This window comes from Dasypus novemcinctus, chromosome 4 (genome assembly GCF_030445035.2).
Source record: "Dasypus novemcinctus isolate mDasNov1 chromosome 4, mDasNov1.1.hap2, whole genome shotgun sequence".
In the NCBI taxonomy this organism is placed as follows: domain Eukaryota; kingdom Metazoa; phylum Chordata; class Mammalia; order Cingulata; family Dasypodidae; genus Dasypus; species Dasypus novemcinctus.
Window position 1 is genome coordinate 28,481,687 of NC_080676.1, and position 25,215 is coordinate 28,506,901.

Genomic DNA, 25,215 nt, shown 5'->3' on the forward strand with positions numbered 1-25,215 from the left:
TTAATAGCAGCCATTCTGATAGGGTGAAATGATATTTCATTGTAGTTTTGATTTGCATTTCCCTAATCACTAGTGATGTTGAGAACTTTTCATGTGTGTGTGTGTGTGTGTGTGTTTTTTTTTTGCCATTTATATTTATTCTTTGGACAAATGTCTATTTGAATCTTTTGCCCATTTTTTAATAGAGTTGTTTGTCTTTTTATTGTTGAGTTGTAGCATCTCTTTATATATCATGGATGTGAAACCCTTATTGGACACGTGATTTCCAAATATTTTCTCCCATTGAGTTGGCTGTCTTTTCACCCTTTTGATAAAGTCATGTGAGGTGCAGAAAGTGTTTAATTTTGAGGAAGTCCCACTTATCTATTTGTTCCTTTGTTGCTTGTGCTTTGGGTATAAGGTCCAAGAAATCAGCACCTACCGAAAGGTTGTTAAGGTATTTCCCTACATTTTCTTCTATTAGTTTTATGGTCCTGGCTTTTAAATTTAGTCTTTGATCCATTTTAATATGATTCTTGAATAGGGAGTGAGATAGGGGTCCACTTTAATTCTTTTGGCTATAGATATCCAGTTCTCTGAGCTCCATTTGTTGAAGAGATTATTTTGTTCTGTTAAGATGAACTTGGTAGGTTTGTCAAAAACCAGTTGGCTGTAGAGATAAGGGTTTATTTCTGGACTGTCAGTTCTACTGATTGATGTATCTATCTTTATGCCAGTACCATGCTATTTTGACCACTGTAGCTTTGTAATATGTTTCAGGGTCAGGCAGTGAAATTCTTTCCACATCACTCTTCATTTTTAAAATGCCTTTGGCTATTCAGGGGCATTTTCCCTTCCAAATGAATTTTGCAATGGTGTTTTCTATTTCTGTAACGTAGGTTGCTGGAATTTTGATTAGTATTGCATTTACTCTATGAATCAGTTTGGGTAGGATTGACATCTTCATGATATTTAGTCTTTCAAACCATGAATACAGAATGTCTTTACATTTGTTTAGGTCTTCACTGATTGCTTTTAGCTTTATTTCATAGTTTTCTGCATACGGGTTCCATACTTCCTTGGTTAAATTGATTCCTTGGTATTTGAGTCTTTTTGTTGCTATTGTAAATGGAATTTCCCTCCTGATTTCCTCCTTGGATTGCTCAGTACTAGTGTACAAAACATTACTGATTTTTGCATGTTGGTCTTGTATCCTGCCATTTTGCTGAATTCATCTATTAGCTCAAGTAGCTTTGTCGTAGATATTTCAGAATTTTCTAAATATAGGATCATGTCATCCACAAATTGTGAGAGTTTTACTTCCTCTTTTCCTATTTGGATACATTTAATTTTTTTTTCCTTATCTAATTGCTCTAGCTAGATTCTGGTAATGTTGAATAACAGTGGTAACAGTGGGTATCCTTGTCTTGTTCTGATCTTAGAGTGAAAGCTTTGAACCTTTCCCCATTGAGTATGATGTTGGCTGTGGGATTTTCAGGTATGCCTTTTATGATATTGAGGAATTTTCCTTCCTGTCATTCAAAGTGTTTTTCTCAAGAAAGGATGCTGGATTTTGTCAAATATCTTTTCTGCATTGACTGAGATGATCATAAGTTTTTTTTCCTTCAATTTGTAATGTGGTGTATTACATTAATTGATTTTCTTGTGTTGAACCAGCCTTGCATACCAGGAATAAATCCCACTTGTTATGATGTGTGTCTTTTGATATGCTGTTGGATTCATTTTGCAATTTTCTTGATAATTTTTGCATCTATGTTCATTAAAGAGATGGGTATGTAATTTTCTTTTCTTGTACTGTCTTTATCTGGCTTTGAAATTAGTGTGATGTTAGCTGCACAAAATATTTTGGAAGATTTTAAACAGGATTGGTGTTAATTCTTTTCAAAATCTTGGCTGAATTCACCTCTAAAGCTATCTGGTCCTGAACTTTTCTTTGTTGGAGATTTTTGATGATAATTCAGTCTCATTAGATGTGATTGGTCTGTTAATTTCTTGTATTTCTTGTAGCATCAGTATAGGTTGTTTGTGTATTTCTGTGAATTTGCCCATTTCATCTAGGTTGTCTAGTTTGTTTTTCATAATATCCTCTTATGATCCTTTTTATTTCTGTTGGGTCTACAGTAACTTCCCCCCTTTCATTTCTGATTGTATATATTTACATCTTCTCTCTTTTTTTCTTTATTGGTCTAGCTAGGGGTTTGTCAATTTTATTGATCTTCTCAAAGAACCAGCTTTTGGTTTTGTTGAATTTCTCTTTTTTTTTTTGTTCTCAATTTCATTCATTTCTGCTCTAATATTTATTCTTTCTTTCCTTCTGCTTGTTTTGGGATGGCTTGCTGTTCTTTTTTGAATTTCTCCAGTTGTTTAGCTAGATCTTTGAGTTTAGCTCTTTCTTCTTTTTTAATATAGATGCTTAGGGCTGTAAATATCCCTCTCAAGACTGCCTTCACTGTATCCCATAAGTTTTGATAAGTTGTGTTTTCATTTTCATTTGTCTCAATATATTTACTGATTTCACTTGCAAGTTCTTCTTTGACCTATTTGATTATTTAGAAGTGTTTTGTTTAGCCTCCACAGATTTGCAAATTTACCTCTTTCCTGTCTATTGCTGATTTCTAGTTTCATTCTATTATGATCTGAAAAGGTGCTTTGTATAATTTCAGTTTTTTTATATTTACTGAGAATTGCATTGTGCCCTAAAATGTGGTCTATTCTGGAGAAAGATCCATGGGCACTTGAGAAGAATGTAAAACCCGCTGAGTTTGGATGCAATGTTCTCTGTATATCTGTTAGATCTAACTTGTTTATCATATTGTTCAAGTTCTCTTCTTTCTTGTTGATCTTCTGTCTAGTAGTTCTGTCTAATGATGTGAATGGTATATTGACATCCAGCAATTATTTTAAAGATGTCTATTTCTCCCTTCAGTTTTGCCAGGGTTTGTCTTATGTATTTTGGTGCACCCTCTTCAGGTGCATACACATTTATGGCTATTATATCTTCCTGGTGGATTGTCCTTTTTATTAATATATAATGGCCTTATGAATCTTGTATACGTTTTTTGCATTTAAAGTCTGTTTTTTCCAATATTAATGTATCTACTCCGGCTCTTTTTTTGGTTGTTATTTGCATGGAGTATCTTTTTCAGCCTTTCACTTTCAGCTGGTATGTATACCTAGGTCTAAGGTGAGTTTCTTGTAAACAGCATATGGATGACTCATGTTTTTTTATCCATTCTATCAATCAACCTGTGTCTTTTGATTGGGGAGTTCAGTCCATTCACATTCAAGATATTATTTTAAATGTATTATTATTTCCGCCATTTTATTCCTTGGTTTTCATATATCATATCATATTTTCAACTCTTTTTACTCTTTGGTTTTCCTTTCTGCTCTTTTTTCTTCTCTAGTCTCTTCCAAGCCTCTCTCTCCTATCTTTATCTTTCAGGTTCTAAGTGTTCCTTTAATATATCCTGCAAAGGTGGATTCTTTTTTACAAGCTCCCTTACTTTCTGTTTGTTTGTGAATATTTTATGCTTTTCTTTATATTTGAAGGACAGTTTTGCTGGATAAAGAATTCTTGGCTAGCAGCTTTCTCTTTCAGTCTCCTAATTGTATCATATCACTGTCTTCTTTCCTCCATGGTTTCTGATGAGAAATCCACACTAAATCTTATTGGGCATCCCTTGTATATGATGGTTTGCTTTTCCCTTTATGTTCTCAGAATTTTCTCCCTTATCTTTGACAGTTGACATTCTGAATAGTTATGTGTTTTGGAGTAGGTCTATTCAGATTTATTCTGATTGGAGTATGGTGTGATTCTTGGACATTTAAGCTTATTTCTTTTATGAGTTAGGAAATTTTCAGTTATTTCCTCAACTACTCTATCTGCCCTTTTTCCCTTCTCTTCTCCTTCTTGAAATCCCATGACATGTATGTTGCATTTTGTGTTGTCATTCAACTCCCTGGGCCCCTTTTTCCATTCTTTTCTCTCTTCAATTTCAGCTGCTCTATCTTTGGTATTGCTTATTCTCTCTTACGTCATGTCAAGTCTGCTGTTGTAGGCCTCTAATGTGTTTTTTTCTCACCTACTGTGTCTTTCATTCCCATGAGCTCTGTTACTTTTCTGTTCAGGATTTCAAATTCTTCTTGTGCTCAACCAATATTGTTGTCTTTTTTTTTTCTTCTTCCTATACCGGTGTCCAGAGATTTTTTTACTTTTTCCTTTTTTTTTTTTTTTTTCTTTTTCCTTTTTCTTAGTATGGCTCATAATTTTTTGTTGATCTCTAGGCATCTGATAGGATGGCAGTTTACTCAGATGCTCAATTTATCTCTTTCATAGGGATTTAGTGGTGGGAGGCTGTGTGTTTGTTACTGCTGCTCTTTGATTCTTGGTTCATCCTGGATCATTAGGATTGTTCTTGTTAGTTCTTGGTTCTGGACCCAGTAGTGGGTTGCAAATCAACTTCCTAGGACCTGCAAAGGGAGACTATGAAGGCCAGAAAAAGCCCCTTTTACTTATTTACTTTTAATTTCCTCACGTGCACTTCTATGGTCTGCCAGCAGGTGGTGATCTTTGGTAGCCCTTTCATTCAGTGCCTGGTCAGAGTGTGTTTGCTGCAACAGGGACTGGATCAGTGTGATAGAGTTTCCTGCCTGGAGGCTAAGAGCCTTAAAATTCATACTTTCTCAGAGGCAGTTTCCAGCCTTCACTGGCAGCCCCCTCCCTTTCCCCTGGTAGGAAATAATTCCACTCCTCTCTTCGTCATCAACAATCAGTCCCTGTTAGTAGAGAGGGAGATTGGAAGGGCTGCATTTCTTTAGTTCTGGATCTTTTTAGTCCCAAGCTGGCTCACAAGGCAAACAATGGCATAACCCCACCCAGTCTGGAAGGGCTTGTGGTATCCAGCAGACCGAATTTGTGGGTCAAAAGCTGAATCATCTTTAGGCTGTGTCCCTCTCTCTCTCCTTTTTTGGGTTCGTGGATCCCTGGGGCCTCCTTTGTCTATAACAGGCCCAGAGGCCTAATAATTCAAAAGTATTATAGGGTGGGGGTGGGTGCTGGCAGTAGCAGCTGTGGCTTTTAACTCACAGTTTTGCCGTAGTGATTCTTTTCCTTTGTCTCTCTCTCTTCTGGACAGTATCCAGCCTTCGCCTGGTGTCCTAAATCTTAGAGGATATTTTTCCAGTCCATTTCAGCTATTTTTCCGGGAGAGAAAAGCGTCCCATGTCTTTCTAGTTTGCCACCTTCCTGGAAGTCCCCTTCCATATCTCTACTAATCCCTTCTTCCCCACTGCTGTTTTGCTGCCTGTGCCCATTTGTTGTGTGATCTTCTGTGTCTGTTTTCTTTGTGTCTTCTTGTTTTCTCCTCTAGGTTACACCGGGATTCGATCCTGGGGACCTCTGAAGTGGGAGATAAGTTCCCTGTCACTTGCACCACCTCAGTTCCTGGTTTTTGTGGTGTCTCTCCTTGAGTCTCCCCTGCATTTGTCTTTTGTTGTATCATCATCTTGCTGTATGGCTTGCCGCATTGACCTGGCTCACTGCACCAGCCTGACATACCTTCACCAGGAGGTCCCAGGGATTGAACCTGGGTCCTCCCATATGGTAGACAAAAGCCCAATTGCTTGAGCCACATCCATTTCCCTTCTTTTGTTTTATTTTTTCTCTTTGACTCTTTTCCTCACTAAACTCTATCTCTATTTTTATATGTTTAGTCATATTTTCCTTTGAGTACTTTGTAATTTAGTATTCTGAGATGATTTTCAAAAATGTCTTTCATAAAATCAAACAGCAACCATTTGATGCTCTCTCACCAAAGCCAACAACTGTTGATTCTGTTGTCTAGGCACGTGGCAAAGCAAGATAGCCTGCAATCTCTGCCAAGATCTCAGCCTTCCCATCTGGGCTTGATGTCTCCTCTTGAACTGTTCTGTGGGCTGAGACTCTTGGGGACTTCATGCTTAAGTGATACTTAGTCCTCTCTCAAATGATAAGATCAGATATGGTGACTTCCTTTTCCTGTCTGCCTCTGTGTCTTTGTGTATTGTTTTATATCAAACCAAACAAGAGGGGGGAAGATTCAGCCTGAATCATTCCTCATTGATGTCCAATCAAAAACCCTGAATTATCTTATTAAGTAATCTAATGAAAGAACCTTCAACAGAATTTATTCCAATCAAATGGTATCATACCCATGGGAATAGATTAGTTTACAAACATAATCTTTCCCTTTTGTGGATTCATAAAATAATCTCAGCAGCTAGTTTATAAGGGTTATTGAATGACCTCTTCTACCAGTATAATGAAGTGGAGTTTCTTTAGTAAATGGCGAATTTTATGGGGAAAGCCAGGCCTTTTTTTCAGATCCTTTCTTGTGATCTTGTTTCTGTAAAGCCCTGACATTTAGCTTCTTACTTACTCCTAAGCCACTAAGGGATACCTCCTCTTTCCAAAGGGCATCTCTTTCCTGGACTGTATGTTATTTTAAAAAATTCCCACTTGGAGAAAGTGGCCATGGTGGCTGCTGGGGGTAGGAAGAGCGAGGAAGAGATGTGATGTGGGAGCATTTTCAGGGGTTGGAGTTGTCCTGGGTGGTGCTGCAGGGACAGTCACCAGACATTTTATGTCCTCCCATGGCCAACTGGGTGGACTGTGGGAGAGTGTGGGCTATGTTGTGGACCACTGACCATGAGGTGCAGAGGTGCTCAGAGATGTAGTCACCAAATGCAATGAATGTCTCATGATGATGGAGGAGGTTGTTGTTATTGAGGGGAGAAGTGGGGTGAGGGGAGGAGTGGGGTGAGGGGGGTGGGAGGTGTCTGGGGACCTCATATTTTTTGAATGTAACATTAAAAAAATAAATAAAGGGAATAAAATAAAATAATTCCCCTTGTTATATTTCAGTTAGATTTTGGTAGGGGATGAAATTAAATGCCCACATTCAAATTGTCTTCCTGACCTGGAATTCATGTTAGTTTATTCTCTGTCCAATTATTTCATTCCATTTTTATCACTTTTACTTTATGGTAAGTCGGGTCTTTATAGGACTCTACATGAGATTGAAGTTATTATTTTTTAAAGATGAAATATTAAGGTATTTGTTTTGATTACATGTGTTTGGAACTTAATAACCAATTAAGAAACATGACAAATTGGTTTTTGAGGGCAGTAATTCATTTAATGTAGAGACGCTCTGGTGATTCTTCCTATTCTGTAGATATTGAAAGCATTTATCTGATGTAATAAGACATCTTCCTGTCCATTTGTTGCCTATGAATTGTGTGTCCTATAGTGCCACATTTTTATTCAATTGTTTCTTTGATTATAAGCATAATATGTTTCCATATTGGCTTTCAGAAAAGGTATTATTTAACATCTTACATTTTAATATAGTTTCTTTAACTTTTTGTTTGTTTTTTTTATCTGTTTGGTTAGAGTGGGAAATCTTTTTACTTTAATCTGTTACTTTCTTCTTGATCCTTCAGATATTCAAATAACATTACTTAATAAAGCAAATGGGATTGTTCATATGTCTAGTATGTGAGTTTTATTACAAATTATATAAAGGAAGTCAGCAGTTTAATTCATTTACAGCTGTGCTTGATATCCTTTAATATTGTCATTCTATCTTTGTTTTTGGATTTGCTATTTTTTCCCGTGCATTCTCTCCAGGGATACTCTTTGCCACTTGCAGCCCATTAGCATGATTAATAGTCCTACAATATGAAGATTAAAATAATGAACATTGAGGAATTAGGGGTAAAATGTCTAGTAGCTTATATTACATGCTGTGATACTGAAAAACTTCCTTTCTTGAATTTGACATCATGGGTGACTTAATTTATAGATCTGTTATTGCTATCACAGTTCATTAAGCCACACTAGACCCATTATTGGAAAATATTCCATAGTGGTTGGATTGCTTGTATGAAGATATAGGGTGATTAATGAGCAAGGTGTTTTTGGAGAATGGCAGGCATACATATTTTCTATAGTGGAGTCTTTGCATTAGGAAAAATTATGAAATGGATTTGGAGACAATTGAGTTTGCTTCATAGATTAGGTAAATTTAGAGGAGTTAGAGATGGGAAAAGATAGGAGGATGGTGTAGGTAGTAGTTGATAGAAGACCTTGGTGCTTACTGTGGTATCAAACTTAACTATGATGGTGATAGACAGAGTGGTCATTCTTTCTGATTTTGCTTAGACAGTCCCAGTTTACACCCATAGTCCTGATTTTATTAGCCCCCACCGACTCTCAAAAATATCCCCCTTCATTCTCAAAAAGCTTGGATGGTAAGTGATAGGTCTTTCTAGCAATAGCAAGCCACTGGAGATTATTTGGCAGCTGAGGGTTAGGTTTTTCTTTATCCTTTTATTTTAAGAAATTTGAGTGAGCCTTATGCCATCCTTAAGATTTTAAAGGTCTATTGAGATCAGAATGCTGCTCTTTCCTGGATTAGCTATTATATAAAGGAAATATATTTGGTATGCTTCTAATTCATATTTTACTCATTTATTTAGACTAGCACATCATTCAACTACTTCTCGAGGTAACTTGTTACAGATAAAATAATGGAAATTTAGGTTTTGTAAATTAGAACAATGAAATAATCTAAACCCATGCTGACATTTTTAGCAATAAATATTGTAACTTTTTAAAACCATATATTTTTAAAAAATATGAATGACAAAATATTGTTGTTCCTCTACTGAGTGAACAGCTTAGGAGTGGAAGAGGGTAGACATTACTGCTACTGAAACCCTTCATCAGTCTCTTCAAGTGCTATGTATATCCTGACTATCCAGGGATAGATAGTTCATGTCATCTTTCCATCATCTACTTTCTTTAATCTTTGATAATTTGTGACTGCCCTTTTATTTTTTGCTTGATTACTATAGCTAGGGTTTTATTAATTTCATTGATATTCTCAAAGAGCCAGAATTTGGCTTTGTTGATTTTCTCTATTGCTATTTCACCAGATTTTCTCCTCTTTTCTTTTTCTTCTACCTTTTTTTTGGTTTACTTTGCTCTTCTTTTTCAAACTAATTAAGTTAGTACCTTTAGTCATTGATTGTAGACCTTTATTCATTTCTAATAAAAGTATTTAAAGGTATAAATTTCCCTGTAAACATTGCTTTTGCAGCATCCCACAAATTCTCGTGTGTTGCATTTTTATTATCATTCAATTTTATTATCCCTTGTGATTTCTTATTAGACCTGTGAATTATTTAGAAGTGATTAATTTCCATATATTTGTGCTTTTCATAGCTATTCTATTATTATTGGTTCTAATTTTATTCTGCTGTGGTCATACACATATACATATTATGTATGACTTCTTTCAGAAATTGACCATTTTGTTATCATGAAGTATCAATTTTTTTTGGAGTAATACTCTTTGTTTCTGAAGTTTCACGTATCTGATATTAATATATTCACTTTAGCCTTCTTGTACATACTTGTTGTATGATATATCAATTTTCCACCATTTATTTCACCCTGTCATTGTCTGTATGTAGCATATAGTTTGTGTTGCTTTTTAATTCATTTAGATAAGCTGTATATAGTCCATTCATATGTAATGTATTTACTGATATGATTGCATTTAAATCTACCATTTTATTATTCGCTCTGTTGACCTTTTTGTTTACTCCTTTTTTGTTGTTCCTTTGTACATCCTTTCTGCTTTCTTTTGGATTAATGAATATTTTTTTAAGCATTCCCTTTTAATTCATCTACTGGCCTTTTAGCTTTACTTCTTTTAATTTATTTTGTTTCTTTTTCCTTTCTTTTTCTCTTTTTTTAAGTAATTGCTCTTAGGGTTTCAATATATAGCCTTAATGTTTCAGTCTACTTTGAGTACTATTGCATCACTTCATGTAAAATGTCGCAGTCTTACAGTCATTTAGGTCCATTCACTTTATGCTGTAGAGGATATATTTATTATACATATATTCATCATAAATCCTACATTATACATCGCTATTGTTACTTTAAGTATTTACATATAGTTTAAATAAGTTAAGGGAAATTGAACAGTCTTTTGTAATTTATCTACATATTCACTGTTTCTGATATTTTTCATTCCTTTTTTTTTTTTTAAAGATTTATTTATTCATTTCTCTCCCCTCCCCCCCACCCCGGTTGTCTGTTCTCTGTGTCTATTTGCTGCATCTTCTTTGTCCGCTTCTGTTGTCAGCGGCACGGGAATCTGTGGTTTCTTTTTGTTGCGTCATCTTGTTGTGTCAGTTCGCCATGTGTGCAGCACCATTCCTGGGCAGGCTACACTTTCTTTCGTGCTGGGCGGCTCTCCTTACGGGGCACACTCCTTGTGTGTGGGGCTCCTCTATGCGGGGACACCCCTGCGTGGCAGGGCACTCCTTGCGCGCATCAGCACTGCGCATGGGCCAGCTCCACACGGGTCAAGGAAGCCCGGGGTTTGAACTGCGGACCTCCCATGTAGTAGACGGATGCCCTAACCACTGTGCCAAGTCCGCTGCCCCCCTTCATTCCTTATTAAACCAACTTTTGACCTGTTACAATTTCTCTTCAGTTCAAAGAATTCTCTTTAGTATACATTGTAGTTCAGGTCCGCTATTGATGAATGTTTTTTACATTTTCTTTTAACTCAAAAATGTGTTATGTTACTTTCTTTCTTGAGGGATATTTTTGCTGGATATAAAATTCTGGTTTGACTTTTTTATTCCTTTCAGCATGTCAAGAATTTTTATTATTTTCTGACCTCCATTGCTTTTGAGAAGTCAGTAGTAATTTGTATCATTGCTCCACTGTATGTAATGTATTATTTCTCTCTGAATACTTTCAAAATTTTCTCTTTATCTTTAGTTTTCATGTGTTTGGCTATGGTAAACTTAGTCATGATCTTCATTTTTATCTTATCTTAGGTTGCTGAACTTCTAGAATTTATAAATTTATGTCTTTTATAAGATTTGGGACTCTTTTGGCCATTGCTATTTTTTTTTTCCTAAGAAAACTTGTGAGTTTACGGAACAATCAGGCAGAAAATACAGATTTCCCATATAACAGCTCACCACCAACATTGGTGTGGAATATTTGCCACATGGACAACAGCACACTCCTCCAATTACACTATTAATTAAAGTCCTTGGATGAATCTGAGGTTCACTTCTTGTGTAGTGTAGTTCCATGCATTAACAAAATAAATAGATTCAATCATCATATATATAATTTAACACTTCCCCTTATAATCATACTCAGAAATATATTTCAGTGCTTTTAATTGTGTTCATAATGTTGTGCTACCATCATCACCATCCATTATCAAAGCATTTCCAATCATTCCAAATAGGAACCCTGTACATTTTAAGTCTTGACTTCCCATTCCCTATCCCAACCCCTGGTAACCTATATTCTAGATTCTGACTCTATGAGTTTGCTTATTCTAATTGTTTCAAATCAGTGAGATCATATACTATTTGTCCTTTGGTGTCTGGCTTATTTTATTCAATGTAATGAATGTCTTGAAGGTTCATCCATGTTCTCACAAAAGTCAGGACTTCATTTTGTTTTACAGCTGAATAATATTCCATTGTATATATATACCACATTTTGATTATCTATTCATCAGGTGATAGACACTTAGGGTGCTTTCACCTTGTGATAATTGAATTGTGAATAATGCCAATATGAACATCAGTGAGCAAATATCTGTTTGAGTCCCTGCTTTCAATTCTTCTGAGTATATATTTAGTGGAGTTGCCAGGTCATATGGTAGGTCTAAACTTAGCTTTCTAAAGAACTGGCAAACTGTCTTTCATAGTGGCTGCACCATTTTACATTGCCACCAGCAATGAATGAGTATTCCTATTCTATTTCTCTGCATCGTTCCAGCACTTATTTTCCTTTTTAAATAGCAGCCATCTAATGGGTGTGAAATGGTATCTCACCGTGGTTTTGATTTGCATTTCCCTGATAGCTAATGATCATCTTTTCATGTGCATCCTGGCTATTTGTATATTTTCTTTGGAGATGTGTCTATTGAAGTCTTTTACCCGTATTTTAATTGAGTTGTTTGTCCTTTTGTTGTTAAGTTGAAGGATTTCTTTATATGTTCTGTATATTAAACCTTTATGGGATATGCAGTTTCCAAATATTTTCTCTTTTTTGTGTAAGTTGATTTTACTTTCATGATAAAATCCTTTGAGGTACAAATGTTTTTTATTTTGATGAGGTTATATATATTTTTTCTCCTTTTGTTGCTTGTGCTTTGGGTATCGTAAGAAACCATTGCCTAAAACGAGGTCCTGAAGACATTTACCTACATTTTCTTCCAGGATTTTGATAGTTCTGGCTCTTATATTTAGATGTTAGGTCTTTGATCCATTTTGAGTTGGTTTTTGTATTTGGTGTGAAGTAGAGGTCCTTCTTCTTTTCTTTTCTTTTTTCAAATAGAGATCCAGGTTTCCCAGCACTATTTGACCATTTGTTGAAGACACTGTTCTTTCCAAATTGAATGGTCTTTCTACACTTGTCAAAAAACAGTTGACCATAACTGTAAAGGTTGATTCGTGAGCTCAATTCTGTCTGTCCTTGTGCCATTACCATGCTTTTTTGACTACTGTGGCTTTGTAATAAGTTTTAGAATCAGGAAGTATGAGTCTTCCAACTTCATTCTTCTTTTTCAAAATGGCTTTAGCTATTTGGGACTCTTTACCCTTCCATATAAATTTGATGATTGGCTTTTCCATTTCTTCAAAGAAGGCTGTTTTTTTCTTTTAATGTTTTTTATTTTTTGAGAAGATACTTATATTACATAAAACGTTATGCAAAAAAATATAAGGGATTCACATATGCCCCACTCCCCACACCTCCTACCCTTCCCCACATTAACAACTTCTTTCATTTGTGTGGTATATTCATTGCAATTGATGAACAAATTTGGAGCATTGCCACTAAGCATGGATTATAGTTTACATTGTAATTTACGCTCTATCCCCCCCAATTCTGTAGGTTATGGCAGGATATATAATGGTCTGAATTTGTCACTGCTTTGTCATTAAGGACAATTCCAAGTCCCCAAAATGCCCCCATATTATACCTTTTTTTCCCTCACCCTGCCTTCAGCACCTCCAGTGGCCACTGTCTCCACATCAATTATATAATTTCTTCCATTGCTAGAATACCAATAAGTGTATAGTAGAATACCAGTAAGTCCACTCTAGTCCATATTTTATTCTCCAGTCCTGAGGATTCTGGAATGGTGATGCCCACTCTACCTCTAATTGAGAGGAGGCCTTGATCCCATATGGCTGATGGATAGGACTCTCTTGCTTGCACTTATAAACTCTCTCGGTTCTTTGGTATGGTGGTTGTCCATCCTTATCTCCTTGTTAGTTGTCCTGGGTGAGTCCAATGAATTGGAGAGTAGGTGTGGCAACGCTGCTGAGGCTCAGGACCGAGCTGGCACATGGATGGCCCAAAGATTCAAGTCTCTTGGATGTATACCTTCCAACTCCAGCACCAAGGTTTTTGGAGTTTTTTATGGGATTGCATTGAACCTATAAATTACATTGAGTAGTATTGATATTTCAATGATATTTAGTCTTCCAATCCATGAACACAAAATGTCCTTTCATTTATTTAGGTTGTCTTTAATTTCTTTTAGCAATGTCTTGTAGTTTTCTGTGTACAAATCCTTTATATCCTTGGTTAGATTTATTCATAAATATTTGATTCTATTAGTTATTGTGAATGGAATTTTTAAAAAAATTTTTCTCCTGATTGTGTATAGAAACACTACTGATTTCTAAGTATTGATCTTGTACTCCGCCACATTCCTGAATTCATTCATTAGCTTTGTTGTGAATTTTTCAGGATTTTCTGTGTATAGGACCATACCATCTGCAACTAGGGGGAGTTTTACTTCTTCCTTTCCAGGGTGGATGCCTTTTGTTTCTTTTTTTTTTGCCTAATTGCTCTGACAAGAACTTCTAGTACAGTGTTGAATAACTGTGGTGACAGTGGCCATCCTATAATACAGTATTTGCTGTGTGCTTTTCATATATGCCTTTTATCTTGTTTGGGAAGTTACTGTCTATTGCCAGTTTTCTAAGTGCTCTTTTCAGGAAGGCAGCTGAATTTTATCTAATCCCTATTCTGCATCAATTGATATGGTCATGTGTTTTTTTTCCTTCATTCTGTTAATGTGGTACATTACATTAATTTATTTTCTTATGTTGAACCAACCTTGCATACCAGGGATAAATCCCACTTGATGATGGTATATAATTCTTTTAATATGCTGTTGGATTTGGTTGCTGGTGTTTTGTTGAGGATTTTTACATCTGTATTTATAAGTGATATTATTCTCTAGTTTTCTTGTCTTATAGTATCTTTACATGACTATGGTATGAGGGTGGCGATGGTCTTATAGAATGATTGGGAATCTTCCCTTTTCTATACTTATTTGGAAGAGTTTGAACAGAATTGGAGATAAGTCTTGGGATGTTTGGTAGATTTCTCCTGTGAAGCCATCTGGTCCTGGGCTTTTCTTTGTTGGGGGGGGGGGTTTATTTTTGTTCTCTTCCCCCCTTATAGCTTGCTTGCTGTCTGCTCTCTGTGTCCATTTGCTGTGCGTTCTTCTGTGTGTCTGTATTTATTTTTATTTATCTCCGCCCCGCCGCCCCCCCCCCCCCCCCCGCAGCTTGCTTGTTGTCTGCTCTCTGTGTCCATTTGCTGCGTGCTTTTCTGTTTTTTCAATTGTCTCCCTTTCTGTTCCGTCACCTTGCTTAGTTAGCTCTCCGCGGCACTTGTGTGCCGGGCAGTACTCCATGGTGCTTGCGGGCCAGCAGCTTTACACGGCTTGGAGGCGCGCCTGCCTTCACAAGGAGGCCCTGGGTCATGAACCCAGGTAGACGGGAGCCCACCTGATTGAGCCACAGCCACTTCCCTGTTGGAAGATTTTTGATGACTGATTCAGTCTCTTTATTAGTAATTTGTTTGTCGTAGTCTTCTATTTCTTCTGGAGTCAGTGTCGGTAGTTTGTTTCTAAGATTTTTACCATTTCATCTAGGTAATTTACTTTACTGGCATACATTTATTCGTAGTATCCTCTTACTGTCTTTTTCATTTCGGTGGGGTCTGCCTTTTCATTTCTGATTTTCTTTATTGGTGCTCTCTTTTTTTTCTTTGTTAGTCTAGTTAAAGGTTTGTTAATTTTATTGATGTTTTCAAAGAACCAACTTTTGCTTTTGTTGATAATCTATTTTTTAAAATTTCATTTATCTCTTCTCTAATCTTTGTTATTTCCTTCTGTTCACTTTGAGTTTAGTTTGCTCTTCGTTGTCTAGTTCCAGTTTTGAACTTGAGTCTTGATTTGAAATCTTCCTTCATTTTTAAAGTAAGCATTTGGGCTATAAATTTCCCTCTCAGCATTGCCTTTGTTATATCCCATAAGTTTTGGTATGTTGTATTTTCATATTCATTCACCTCAAGATATTTCTTAATTTTGTGTCTGGTTTCCTCTTTAACCCATGGTTGTTAAAGAGTGTGTTTTTAATTTCCACATACTTGTGAATTTTTTCCATTTCTTCCTCTGTTATTGATTTTTAACTTCATTATGCTGTGGTCAGAGAATACACCTTGTATAATTTCAATATATTTTAATTTATTGAGACTTGTTTTGTGACCCAACACATGGTCGGTCCTGGAGAATGATCCATGTGAACCCGAGAAGAATGTGTTGTGTGTTTTTTTGGTGCACTGTTGTAGGTATGTCTGTTAGGTCTAGTTGGTTTTCTTTTTGATCTTTTGACTAGCGTGTGCATGGGCACTGGTTGCTGCCATGCAGAGAGAGCAATTATTGTTCTTTGCCATAACTTATCAGCTTCTTCCTCCTGCTCTTCCCTGGATGTTGTACAGTGTTTTTCTGGCCTCCAGAGTTTCTTAATATTTGTTTCAAACTGTTTTCTGCCTGTTTAATAATTGTTTTAGTAGAAGTGCAGAGTCTCAGAGCTTGTTCTTGGCCATCTTTCCAAGAATTTCCCGCCAATTTTACTTTCTAAAAATATTTTCTATCTCATTATTTATCTTCTCTACTTTTGTGTTTTAAATAAACATGGTAGACTTATTTTTTAAACATTTATTTATTTATCCCCCCACCTCCACCCCATGTTGTCTGTTCACTGTGTGTTCTTCTGTGTCTGCTTGTCTTCTCTTTAGGCGGCACTGGGAACTGATCCTGGGACCTTTCAGAGTGGGAGTGAGGTGCTTAATCTCTTGTGCCACCTCAGCTTCTTGGTCTGCTGCATTTCTCATTGTCTCTCCACTGTGTCTCTTTTTGTTACATTATCTTGCTGTGCCAGCTCTCTGCTCAGGCCTGCTTGCCTTCGCCAAGAAGCATGGGAATGGAACTCAGGACCTATACCTTATGGTAGACAGGATCCCAATTGCTTTAGCCACATCCACTTCCCCAGATGATAGACCTTTTAATAGTGTCACGTAGATCCTTGAGAATCTGTTTTTCTCTTTCTCTTCTTACAAAGTTTTTTTTCCCTCTTGTTCTTCAGATTGGATAATTTCTGTTGATCTATTATCCATTACGTTGATTCTTTCCTCTCTTTGCACCAGTCTGCTGTTAAACTCATTTAGGAAAATTTTAATTTCAAATATTATATTTTTCAGTTATAGAATTTCATTTTTTAGTTTTTTCCTAAGATCTCCTGTTTTTGCATTCATTATAATTATAGTTCCAGTTATTTCTTTAATATTTTTATCTGCTAATTCAAAAATCTGTGTCATCTCAGAATTGGTCTTCATTGGCTGTCTTTTTTTCACTTGAGAATGGATCACAGTTTTCCTGTTTCTTTGGTTATCTAGTAATTTTAGATTTTATCCCAGACATGATGAATGTCACATTGTGGAGACTCTGGATTCTGTTATATTCCTCTAAGGATGTTGATTTTTTTTGTTTGCTTCTTGTTTATTTTTGTAGGATATTAAACTTTGATTCAAATTGCAAAACATCTATCTTTATGGTGGCATTTGAAATTTTAGTTCAGTTCTGTTATCCTTAGCTGTTTGGAGTCTCTTCATCATATATGTGACTTAATATTTTTAAATGTATTACTTTTGGCCAGCCCCCTCTCTCATCTAGGGCTCCCATTTCATTTTCCTGTTGTTGTAATTTCTCTAAATCTGTCTTCTGGTTTTTCAGGCCAGAAAGCTTACAGGTTTTCTGTGGGACTTTAGTTATCCTGTATGGCAAAGGCTTGATTCTGCCCTCAAGATAGTTACTAAGAATGTGGGGCTGTTTTTTATTGTTATCTCTAGGATTGTCAGTCTGGTAGAAGCTCTCATGGCTGTACTGTAACCCAGGATCTGAAATCTTTACTTTTTTAGCATATAGTATATTGTATCTAGTAATGCCATATATTTCATACAAAAGAATAGTTGGATTAGAGTGGAGAAATAGTTTCATTGGAACAATTAGTTAAGGTAGCATAATGTGGGTTGTATAATAATTAGAGGGAAGACTCTATAGTTGGGGCTTAGAGTAGATGCATTTATATTTTATATGTAGAGACTTGAGTAATCAAGACTTGTTTAGATTTGAACTTTCAACCTGAAACACTTTTTTGACTTAGCCTTAATTTCCTGCAAATTTGGCAGTCTGTATTTCTTCATATATCATTTTATCTAAGAGTATTTATTTATAACAAAATGTATTTAAGTGCTTAATTCACAGTTACTGAATTTATGAATTATACCTAAAACTAAGGAGTTGTTTCCTTTCAGAAAAATTTTAAGGGCATTTACATTCTATAATACAGAATATGCACTAAATTTATTTAATAAAATTTGTTTACTGTAGGTCCAGGTCAAGACCTCGTCCACGTTCCCATAGCCGAAGCAGTGAAAGATCCAGTCACAGAAGAACCCGTAGTAGGTCTCGGGACAGAGAACGGCGTAAAGTCAGAGATAAGGAGAAAAGAGAAAAGGAGAAGGATAAAGGGAAGGACAAGGAATTGCACAATATCAAACGTGGGTAAGTTGGAGAAAATCTTAAGCAGTGATGACTCAGTGATTCCAAGGCAATACTCAAACTAAATTTTTGTTCTCGGATAGTGTTCTTATACCTACCCTGTGACCATGTATTGCTGGATGAGTAGAAGAAGATAGAAAAAAGTAGAGAATACAGTAGAGAAAGAAGAAAAGATTAATCAAAGTCATAATCTCAGAGTTTTATTGTGGTACCTTTCCATTGCTATTTTCATTTAATACTTGTATAACAAATCCTAGAAACACAACATTAAATAGCTGTACCAAAGCTTTGTGTATAAGTAGAGGAAATTTTGCCTAATACTTTAGAAGACTGCTACATTTTATTTCCTTTTTTCATGAATGTCAATTTAAAATTGGAAGACTATTTAATGATAGATAATAAAGATCTATTAGCTTACTGTAAAGCTGTTAGAGGTAAAGGATTAAGGTGAATGAGGGAACCGTGTGATTTACTATTGGTTAGGCCCATTTCAATATAGAATGGGAACTTGGTCAGTTTCAGGGACTACGTGTGTGTTAGTGTGTGTATGTGAGTATGAGACCCAAAATGTAATTTTTTCTAAAATTGGTATTACTGAACCATTGATTCTATTTATGTCTGGAGGTTGTAACATAGTCATAACTATTTATCAAATTAGAAATTGTTAAAATAAAAGGAAACCTATTTTATCAGCTTAAATTTCCAATTTATTGTTTGTTTTACTCATTTAGCTTTGTGGGGTTCTGTGAAGTAGAATATCTTGTAATTTGTTATCTTTTGTCAGTCTTTCAACACTCTGTGTGACTATAGTTACTCTAATATTTTAGTATAATGATGTTAGTATTTAATGTATTGTTTCTACATTTAATTGAAGATTTTACTAGGACTTTGGAATTATTAATTATATTAAAGGATATAGAACCCTTCCTTCATCCTTTTCTTTTTCACCATTGTCTGTGTTTAATTTTTATCTCCAGATTTGCACAGCATGTAAAACTGCCTAGATTATTGGATTTTCAGTCTTCTTTTGAAATATTTAATTTGTTGTGGAGAATAACATTATTATGTGACTTTGTTTCTCCTGTTCACTCCACAACTGCTTATGTACCTTGAACAATTGTGTTCCTGCAAAATCCTGAGTTATATCCTTTTCTAATTTTAAGGATTGTTGAATGATATAGCAGAGGAGACAGGGGCAGAAGACCTTGCTGTTAGCCTAGGGAGGCTGAGGTAGCTGTAGTTGGTATAGTTGGTAGAGTGCAGTGAGGATCAGGGAGGTTATGGGAGAAATCTTTTAGTAAAAGAAATTAGGTAGTTGATAGATTTGAGGGAGTATTCAAGAATCAGCAATCGCAACTATTGATTTGGCTTCATTCACTGAAGTTTCCTCATTCTCAGTTCTTTCTCCTTTCTCCTCTGGTTCTTCTTCTTTTTTTTTCAAAGATTTATTTATTTATTTTATTTCTCTCCCCTGCCCCCCCACCCCGGTTGTCTGTTCTCTGTGTCTATTTGCTGCGTCTTATTTCTTGTCTGCTTCTGTTGTCAGCAGCACGGGAATCTGTCTCTTTTTTGTTGCATCATCTTGTTGTGTCAGCTTTCTGTGTGGGTGGCGCCATTCCTGGGCAGGCTGTACTTTCTTTCGCGCTGGGCAGCTCTCCTTACAGGGCGCACTTCTTGGGCTTGGGGCTCCCCTACGCGGGGGACACCCTGCGTGGCACGGCACTCCTTGCGTGCATCAGCACTGTGCATGGGCCAGCTCCACACGGGTCAAGGATGCCCATGGTTTGAACCGTGGACCTCCCATGTGGTAGACGGATGCCTTAACCACTGGACCAAGTCCATTTTCCCTCCTCTGGTTCTTCTGTGCCAGATACTTTTTCAATCATTTGGTTTGCCTGCTCTGTAGGTGATATTTTGCGCCTGTCTACTCTGTGCTAGTATCAAGAATATCTTGTTCTTCTAAAGATTCTTCACTGAGTTGGTTTTCTGATGGAAGCACACTTCCTGATGGCAAGGGACCAACTGAACTTGAGCCTTCTGCTGCCTGCCTTTTCTCAAAATTAAACTCTGGAAGTCTTGGAGCCTGCAGTCTGGTTTTTCTTGCAGGATTCAGGAAAAAACAGTAGGCATGTGGAAAAGCAATGTATTCAATAATTCTTCCTTCAAAGCCATGCCATGGGAAAAACATTGTTGACATATAAGGGCATCCCTGTTCTGTGGACCATCATCAACCAAATATTCAGCAATTTTGTCCAGAGCACCTCATTCTCGAGGGAGAATGGGTCTTGCTAAAGGTGCACCTGGAAGATGGTGACCCATTCCAGGCACTGAAGTAGCATGGGATTCAAGGTGTCTTAGTAACATATTCGATGGTAGGGCTGGAGTAACAGTTCTTCCTGGGGGTCCACCAGGTGCTGAAGTATCCTTTGGTGGTCCAGGAGATACTGGAACTTATGGAAGAGGGCTCTGGTTAGAGCTTGCTGGTGTTGGAGAAAAATTTCTTTGAGCTGCAATTCACTGGCAGATCTCTTGTCCAGGTCTTGCAGTTACAGCTGCTCCAGCAGATGGTGGCTCCAACACTTTTGCTTTCTTTGAGTCTGGGTCAAACCTTTAAAGAATTAATTTAGCCATCTTGTAGGTTTCTTTTTCCATGACTTCTTCAAGAATTTTTTTCTTCTGGGACCTTAAATCATCCAATGCTTCATTATTTCTTTCTGTTCTCTTGGAAAAGAAGAAAATAAGCACTGTTCTTATGTACCAGATGATCAGTGGAAAAGCAAAAAATGGTAGTGTTATGGCAAGTCTTGCTGTAAATTCATCAGGAAGATACCACACGTATACACTTAAGCATGTAAACAGATAAAGAACGGAGGAATAGAGAATTAACCTTCCAACCCATAACTTTTATAGTCTCTGATTTCTTTCCCCTAAATTCTTCCAAATGCTTGAGTTTCCTTATTTATATTTTCCAGCACTTCTACATTTGAAGGTGTTGCCCTCCATCAAGAAAATAATCCACCCATTTTTTATTTGTAGAAACTGGGCACAATGATAAGTACCATTAATTGTCTAAAGGGGCTCACAGCTTTGAGGAGCAGGCAAAGCCCAGCACTGGCGTTCACTGTTGCCAGCCTGGGCCACCACGACACAGCCTGCCTCTGCAGCAGACAGCAGCTACAACTGACACAGCGATGGGCCTTGTTATTATTTCTTAAATCTCAGCACAGGCATTGAATAAGGGTAAAACAAGAGGTGTCAGTTGTTATTGTAAATACAGAGAAAAAACATATTGATCAATTATATTATTTTTATTTATTTATTTTTTTATTTCTCTCCACCTCCCCACCCCCCCAGTTGTCTGCTCTCTGTGTCCATTCGCTGTGTGTTCTTCTGTGACCGCTTCTATCCTTATCAGCGGCACCAGGAATCTGTGTTTCTTTTTATTGCGTCATCTTGTGTCAGCTCTCCGTGTGTGTGGTGCCATTCTTGGGCAGGCTGCACTTTCTTTCGCACTGGGCAGCTCTCCTTACAGGGCGCACTCCTTGTGTGTGGGGCACCCCTACGCGGGGGACACCCCTGAGCGGCACAGCCCTCCTTGAGCGCATCAGCACTGCACATGGGCCGGCACCACACGGGTCAAGGAGGCCCAGGGTTTGAACCACAGACCTCCCGTGTGGTAGGTGGACACTCTATCCATTGGGCCAAGTCCACTTCCCCCTATAGTATTCTTAGGTCAAAAAAAAAAAAAGGAGATGTCAGTCAAAGTGGCATGAAGACTGTTGCCAGCAACCTGTGGGTATTCTGATTTAATCATTTCCTAAGATTTTATTGGACCATAGTTTCAGGGTAGTGGTGTTTTAGACACCTTCTTCCCTGATTAGTGTTTGGGGCACACACATTCTTGCTTTTTGTTCCCCAGGGTATGATCTAAAGTCAGTTCTATTCTTTTGGCCAAGTGTTTACATTTACTATGGTGGTATTTATTTTTATGTATGCTCATATGCCCTGCTTTGTTCCAGAAAGAATTTATTAATTTTTTAAGCTTACATGTTTATTTCTTCAGCTTTACTTCTAAGCAGAGAATATGTCTAATACTCTTTTGTACTACTTAGAGCACCTAATGTACGTGTTAGATGCTAATGAATGTTTATTGATTACTGATCAGATATGCTCATTCATTTGTTAATTTGTTCAGTCAGCAATATTTAAATGCCTTCTATTTATCTGGCTTTGGGTTAGATAATAGGGACATAATGGTAGTGGCATCCTACTTGAAGCTTTCATTCAAGTGGGAATATAAGCATTTAAAAAGGGAGAATATGTAAGTAATTACAGTGAAATCAGATGACTGTTTCAGTAGGAAAAAGTTAAAGGAGTTGTGGAAGCATTGTATCAGGTAGGATATTTTGGGCTATAAGTAACAAAATATAATTAACTCTAGCTTAAACCAGGGTTCAGCAAACTTTTTAATAAAGGGTCGTATAGTAAATATTTTAGACTTTCCAAGCCATGCTGTCTCTATTGCAGTACTTAACTCTACACTTTTACCATGAAAGCAACCAAATATAATTCTAAACAAATGGCATGGCTATGTTCCAATAAAATTGTGTTTTCAGAAATGGGCAGCAGGCTGGATTTGGCCTGAGGGTTGTCAATCCCTGATTTAAATCATAGGGACACTAAATGCTAATATAATAAGGAGTTTGGAGGTAAGCAGACCCAGGCCTTTTATTTCCTTCCACCAGGCATACCTAGGAGATATTGCAGGTTTGGTTCTAGATTGCCACAATAAAGCAAATATTACAATAAAGTGAGTCATATGAATTTTTTTATTTCCCTAGTGCATATGTTATGTTTACACTGTATTGTAGTCCATTATATGTTTAATAGCATTCTGTCTAAAAACACAGTGTACATAGCTTAATTAAAATGTGCCATGGAAGCACTAAGTGATCACATGCTGTTGACAAAATGGCACTGAAAGACGCAGGATTGCTACAAATGCTCAATTTGTGAAAAACACAATTTCTGTGAAGTGCAATAAGCAAAGTGCAATAAAATGAGGTATGCATGTTTTTGAATTTAACTTCAGTCTTGATACATTCTAGTTGCAAGATAACTCCTGCAATTCCAAGTATTTTATCCTTATGCACAGTGTTTCCAAGCAGGAAGGAGGGAGATGGGTTCAAAAGACCTTGGGTGTCCCTCTTTTCAGGATGGAACAATCCTTCCCAATTGCAGTAGTGGACTTGCTTTTTTGTTTCAATGGCCAGAACTGGCAAAGGGGATTGGGATTGTCAAGATTGACATATGCACTTATATATATGATAGCCACCTCCTTTTTTTTTTTTTTTTTTTTAAACAACTATAAATGAACAGAAAAAGGCAGCTATACAAGTTACGGAAACATTACTCCTAAAAAATCTTTTTCAGGCACTTTAGTTTCATTTAATTCCAACTGCTAACTCAGTTGTTCCTTTAATGTTCAGAAAGATCCACAGATGAACACAGATTGGTTAAATGACATAGTCAAAGTCTCCTTATTAATGAAAAAAATGTTTAATTTTATTCATATCTCACAAAACCAAACCCCATAGTCTCTCTTTTTTTAATCTTTAGAATTAATATAGTACTAACTTTGCTTTTCTTACAAAAACATTTATGGATATGATTGTGGTTGAAACAAGTAGTCTAGGAAGATTAATGTTAGTTGGAAGACAGCTGGAGGATAATATTGGGAATGTATAACAATGATTTTGGAAGTAGATGAAGATTGTGTTTAATAATGTAAATGCAGGAATATTCTTTTACTACGGGGTGTTAAGAATCCAGTGATACACAGGAAAAATATTAACTAATGTGATTTATGGACTATAGTTAACAAGAACATTGTAATGTTTTTGTGCTAGCCATCTTAAACTCAGCATATCTTAAATAAAACCTCTGATCTCCTTCTACCCCCTACAGATTTGCTTCATTTGCATCATAGTTGACGGCAAGTACATCTTTGTAGCACTCTTTTTAAAAAATTGAAGTCATCTTTGATTCCTCTCTTTGTCTCACACCTAATATCCAGTTGGTCATGAGATCTTTTTTGACTGCACTTTCAAAATAGATCCAGAAACCGACCCCTTCTCCCCACCTCTATTACTGCCTCCTTGATTTTAATGATTGTTGCCTCCTACCTGAATGACTGTTACTGCTTTCCAGCTCATTGCCTTGCATGTATTAGTACTTTCGCTACTCTATAGTGTATTCTTAGTATAATTGCCAAAAGAATCTTCCAAAGCTGAAGTTAATTTTTCTGTCTCTCAGTCCTGCTCAGAATTCTCCTCCAGTGGTTCTCCATTTCACTCAAAGTAAAAGCAGAGTGCTTACAATGACTTTTGAGGCCCTAAATGATTTAGCTTTGCTGTTTCTCTGATGTCATCTGTCTTCTACTCCTTTGCTCCCTCAGCTCTAGCCATTCTGGTCTTCTTACTGATCCTTTTACCTGATAGGCACATATCCTGCATTGGCTATGCGTTGGCTCTTCCTTCTTCCCCAGATATCTTTGTGGCTGACTATCTCACCTGCTTTAATTCTTTTTTTAAATGTTAACTTCTTAAAAACCCTGACCCCTTTTTTAACACTGCGATCCCTCCCCACTCCAATGTTCCCTTTTCCCTTCTCTGCTTTTTTGTTCATAGTACTTACAACAGTCTAACCTAACAAAATATTTTGTCTGTTGTTTTTATTGTTCATTGACCTAGAATATAAATTGTTTATACCTAGAATACAAACTCCACAAGGGTAAGGATCTTTGTGAGATATACCCCAAGCACTAGTACAGAGCATGACATATGGTAAGCACTCAGTTATTTATTGAGTGAATTGGTTTGGTTTCCTGGAACCTGGGAACATTACCATGTGAACATTACCAGAATTTTATTAGAAATTCTGGTAAATAAGCATCCAACAGGCTTCTCCATGAACATTGCTGGTTGCTCTAGATTAGTCATAGTGTCAGAGTGGAGCTTTCTGAAGAAGTGATGTTTACTCATTGAAGGAAAGAAGAGGGGGGAAAATGTTCCATAAAAAAAGCAACTGCATATGGAAAGCCTTAGAGGTAAGCAAGGTAGTGTGGCATTTTGAGGAAATGAAACCTACTAGATTAGTGTGGAAGAGGAGTAATGATGAGAAAGGATTC

The 25,215-nt window shown here is 36.7% G+C and overlaps 1 protein-coding gene and 1 pseudogene across 3 annotated transcripts in view; one reads left to right on the forward strand and one right to left on the reverse strand.

Moving 5' to 3' along the window:
* RSRC1 (arginine and serine rich coiled-coil 1) overlaps positions 1–25,215 on the forward strand; it is a 461,399-nt gene that overhangs the window by 115,497 nt on the left and 320,687 nt on the right. For all 3 annotated transcript variants that reach the window (XM_012523649.4, XM_058295198.2, XM_058295200.1), the window contains exon 4: positions 17,856–18,029. In XM_012523649.4, the coding sequence (XP_012379103.1) occupies positions 17,856–18,029 (174 nt within the window). The remainder of the gene's footprint in view (positions 1–17,855; positions 18,030–25,215) is intronic.
* On the reverse strand, positions 19,847–25,027 carry LOC139438754 (endoplasmic reticulum junction formation protein lunapark pseudogene; annotated as a pseudogene).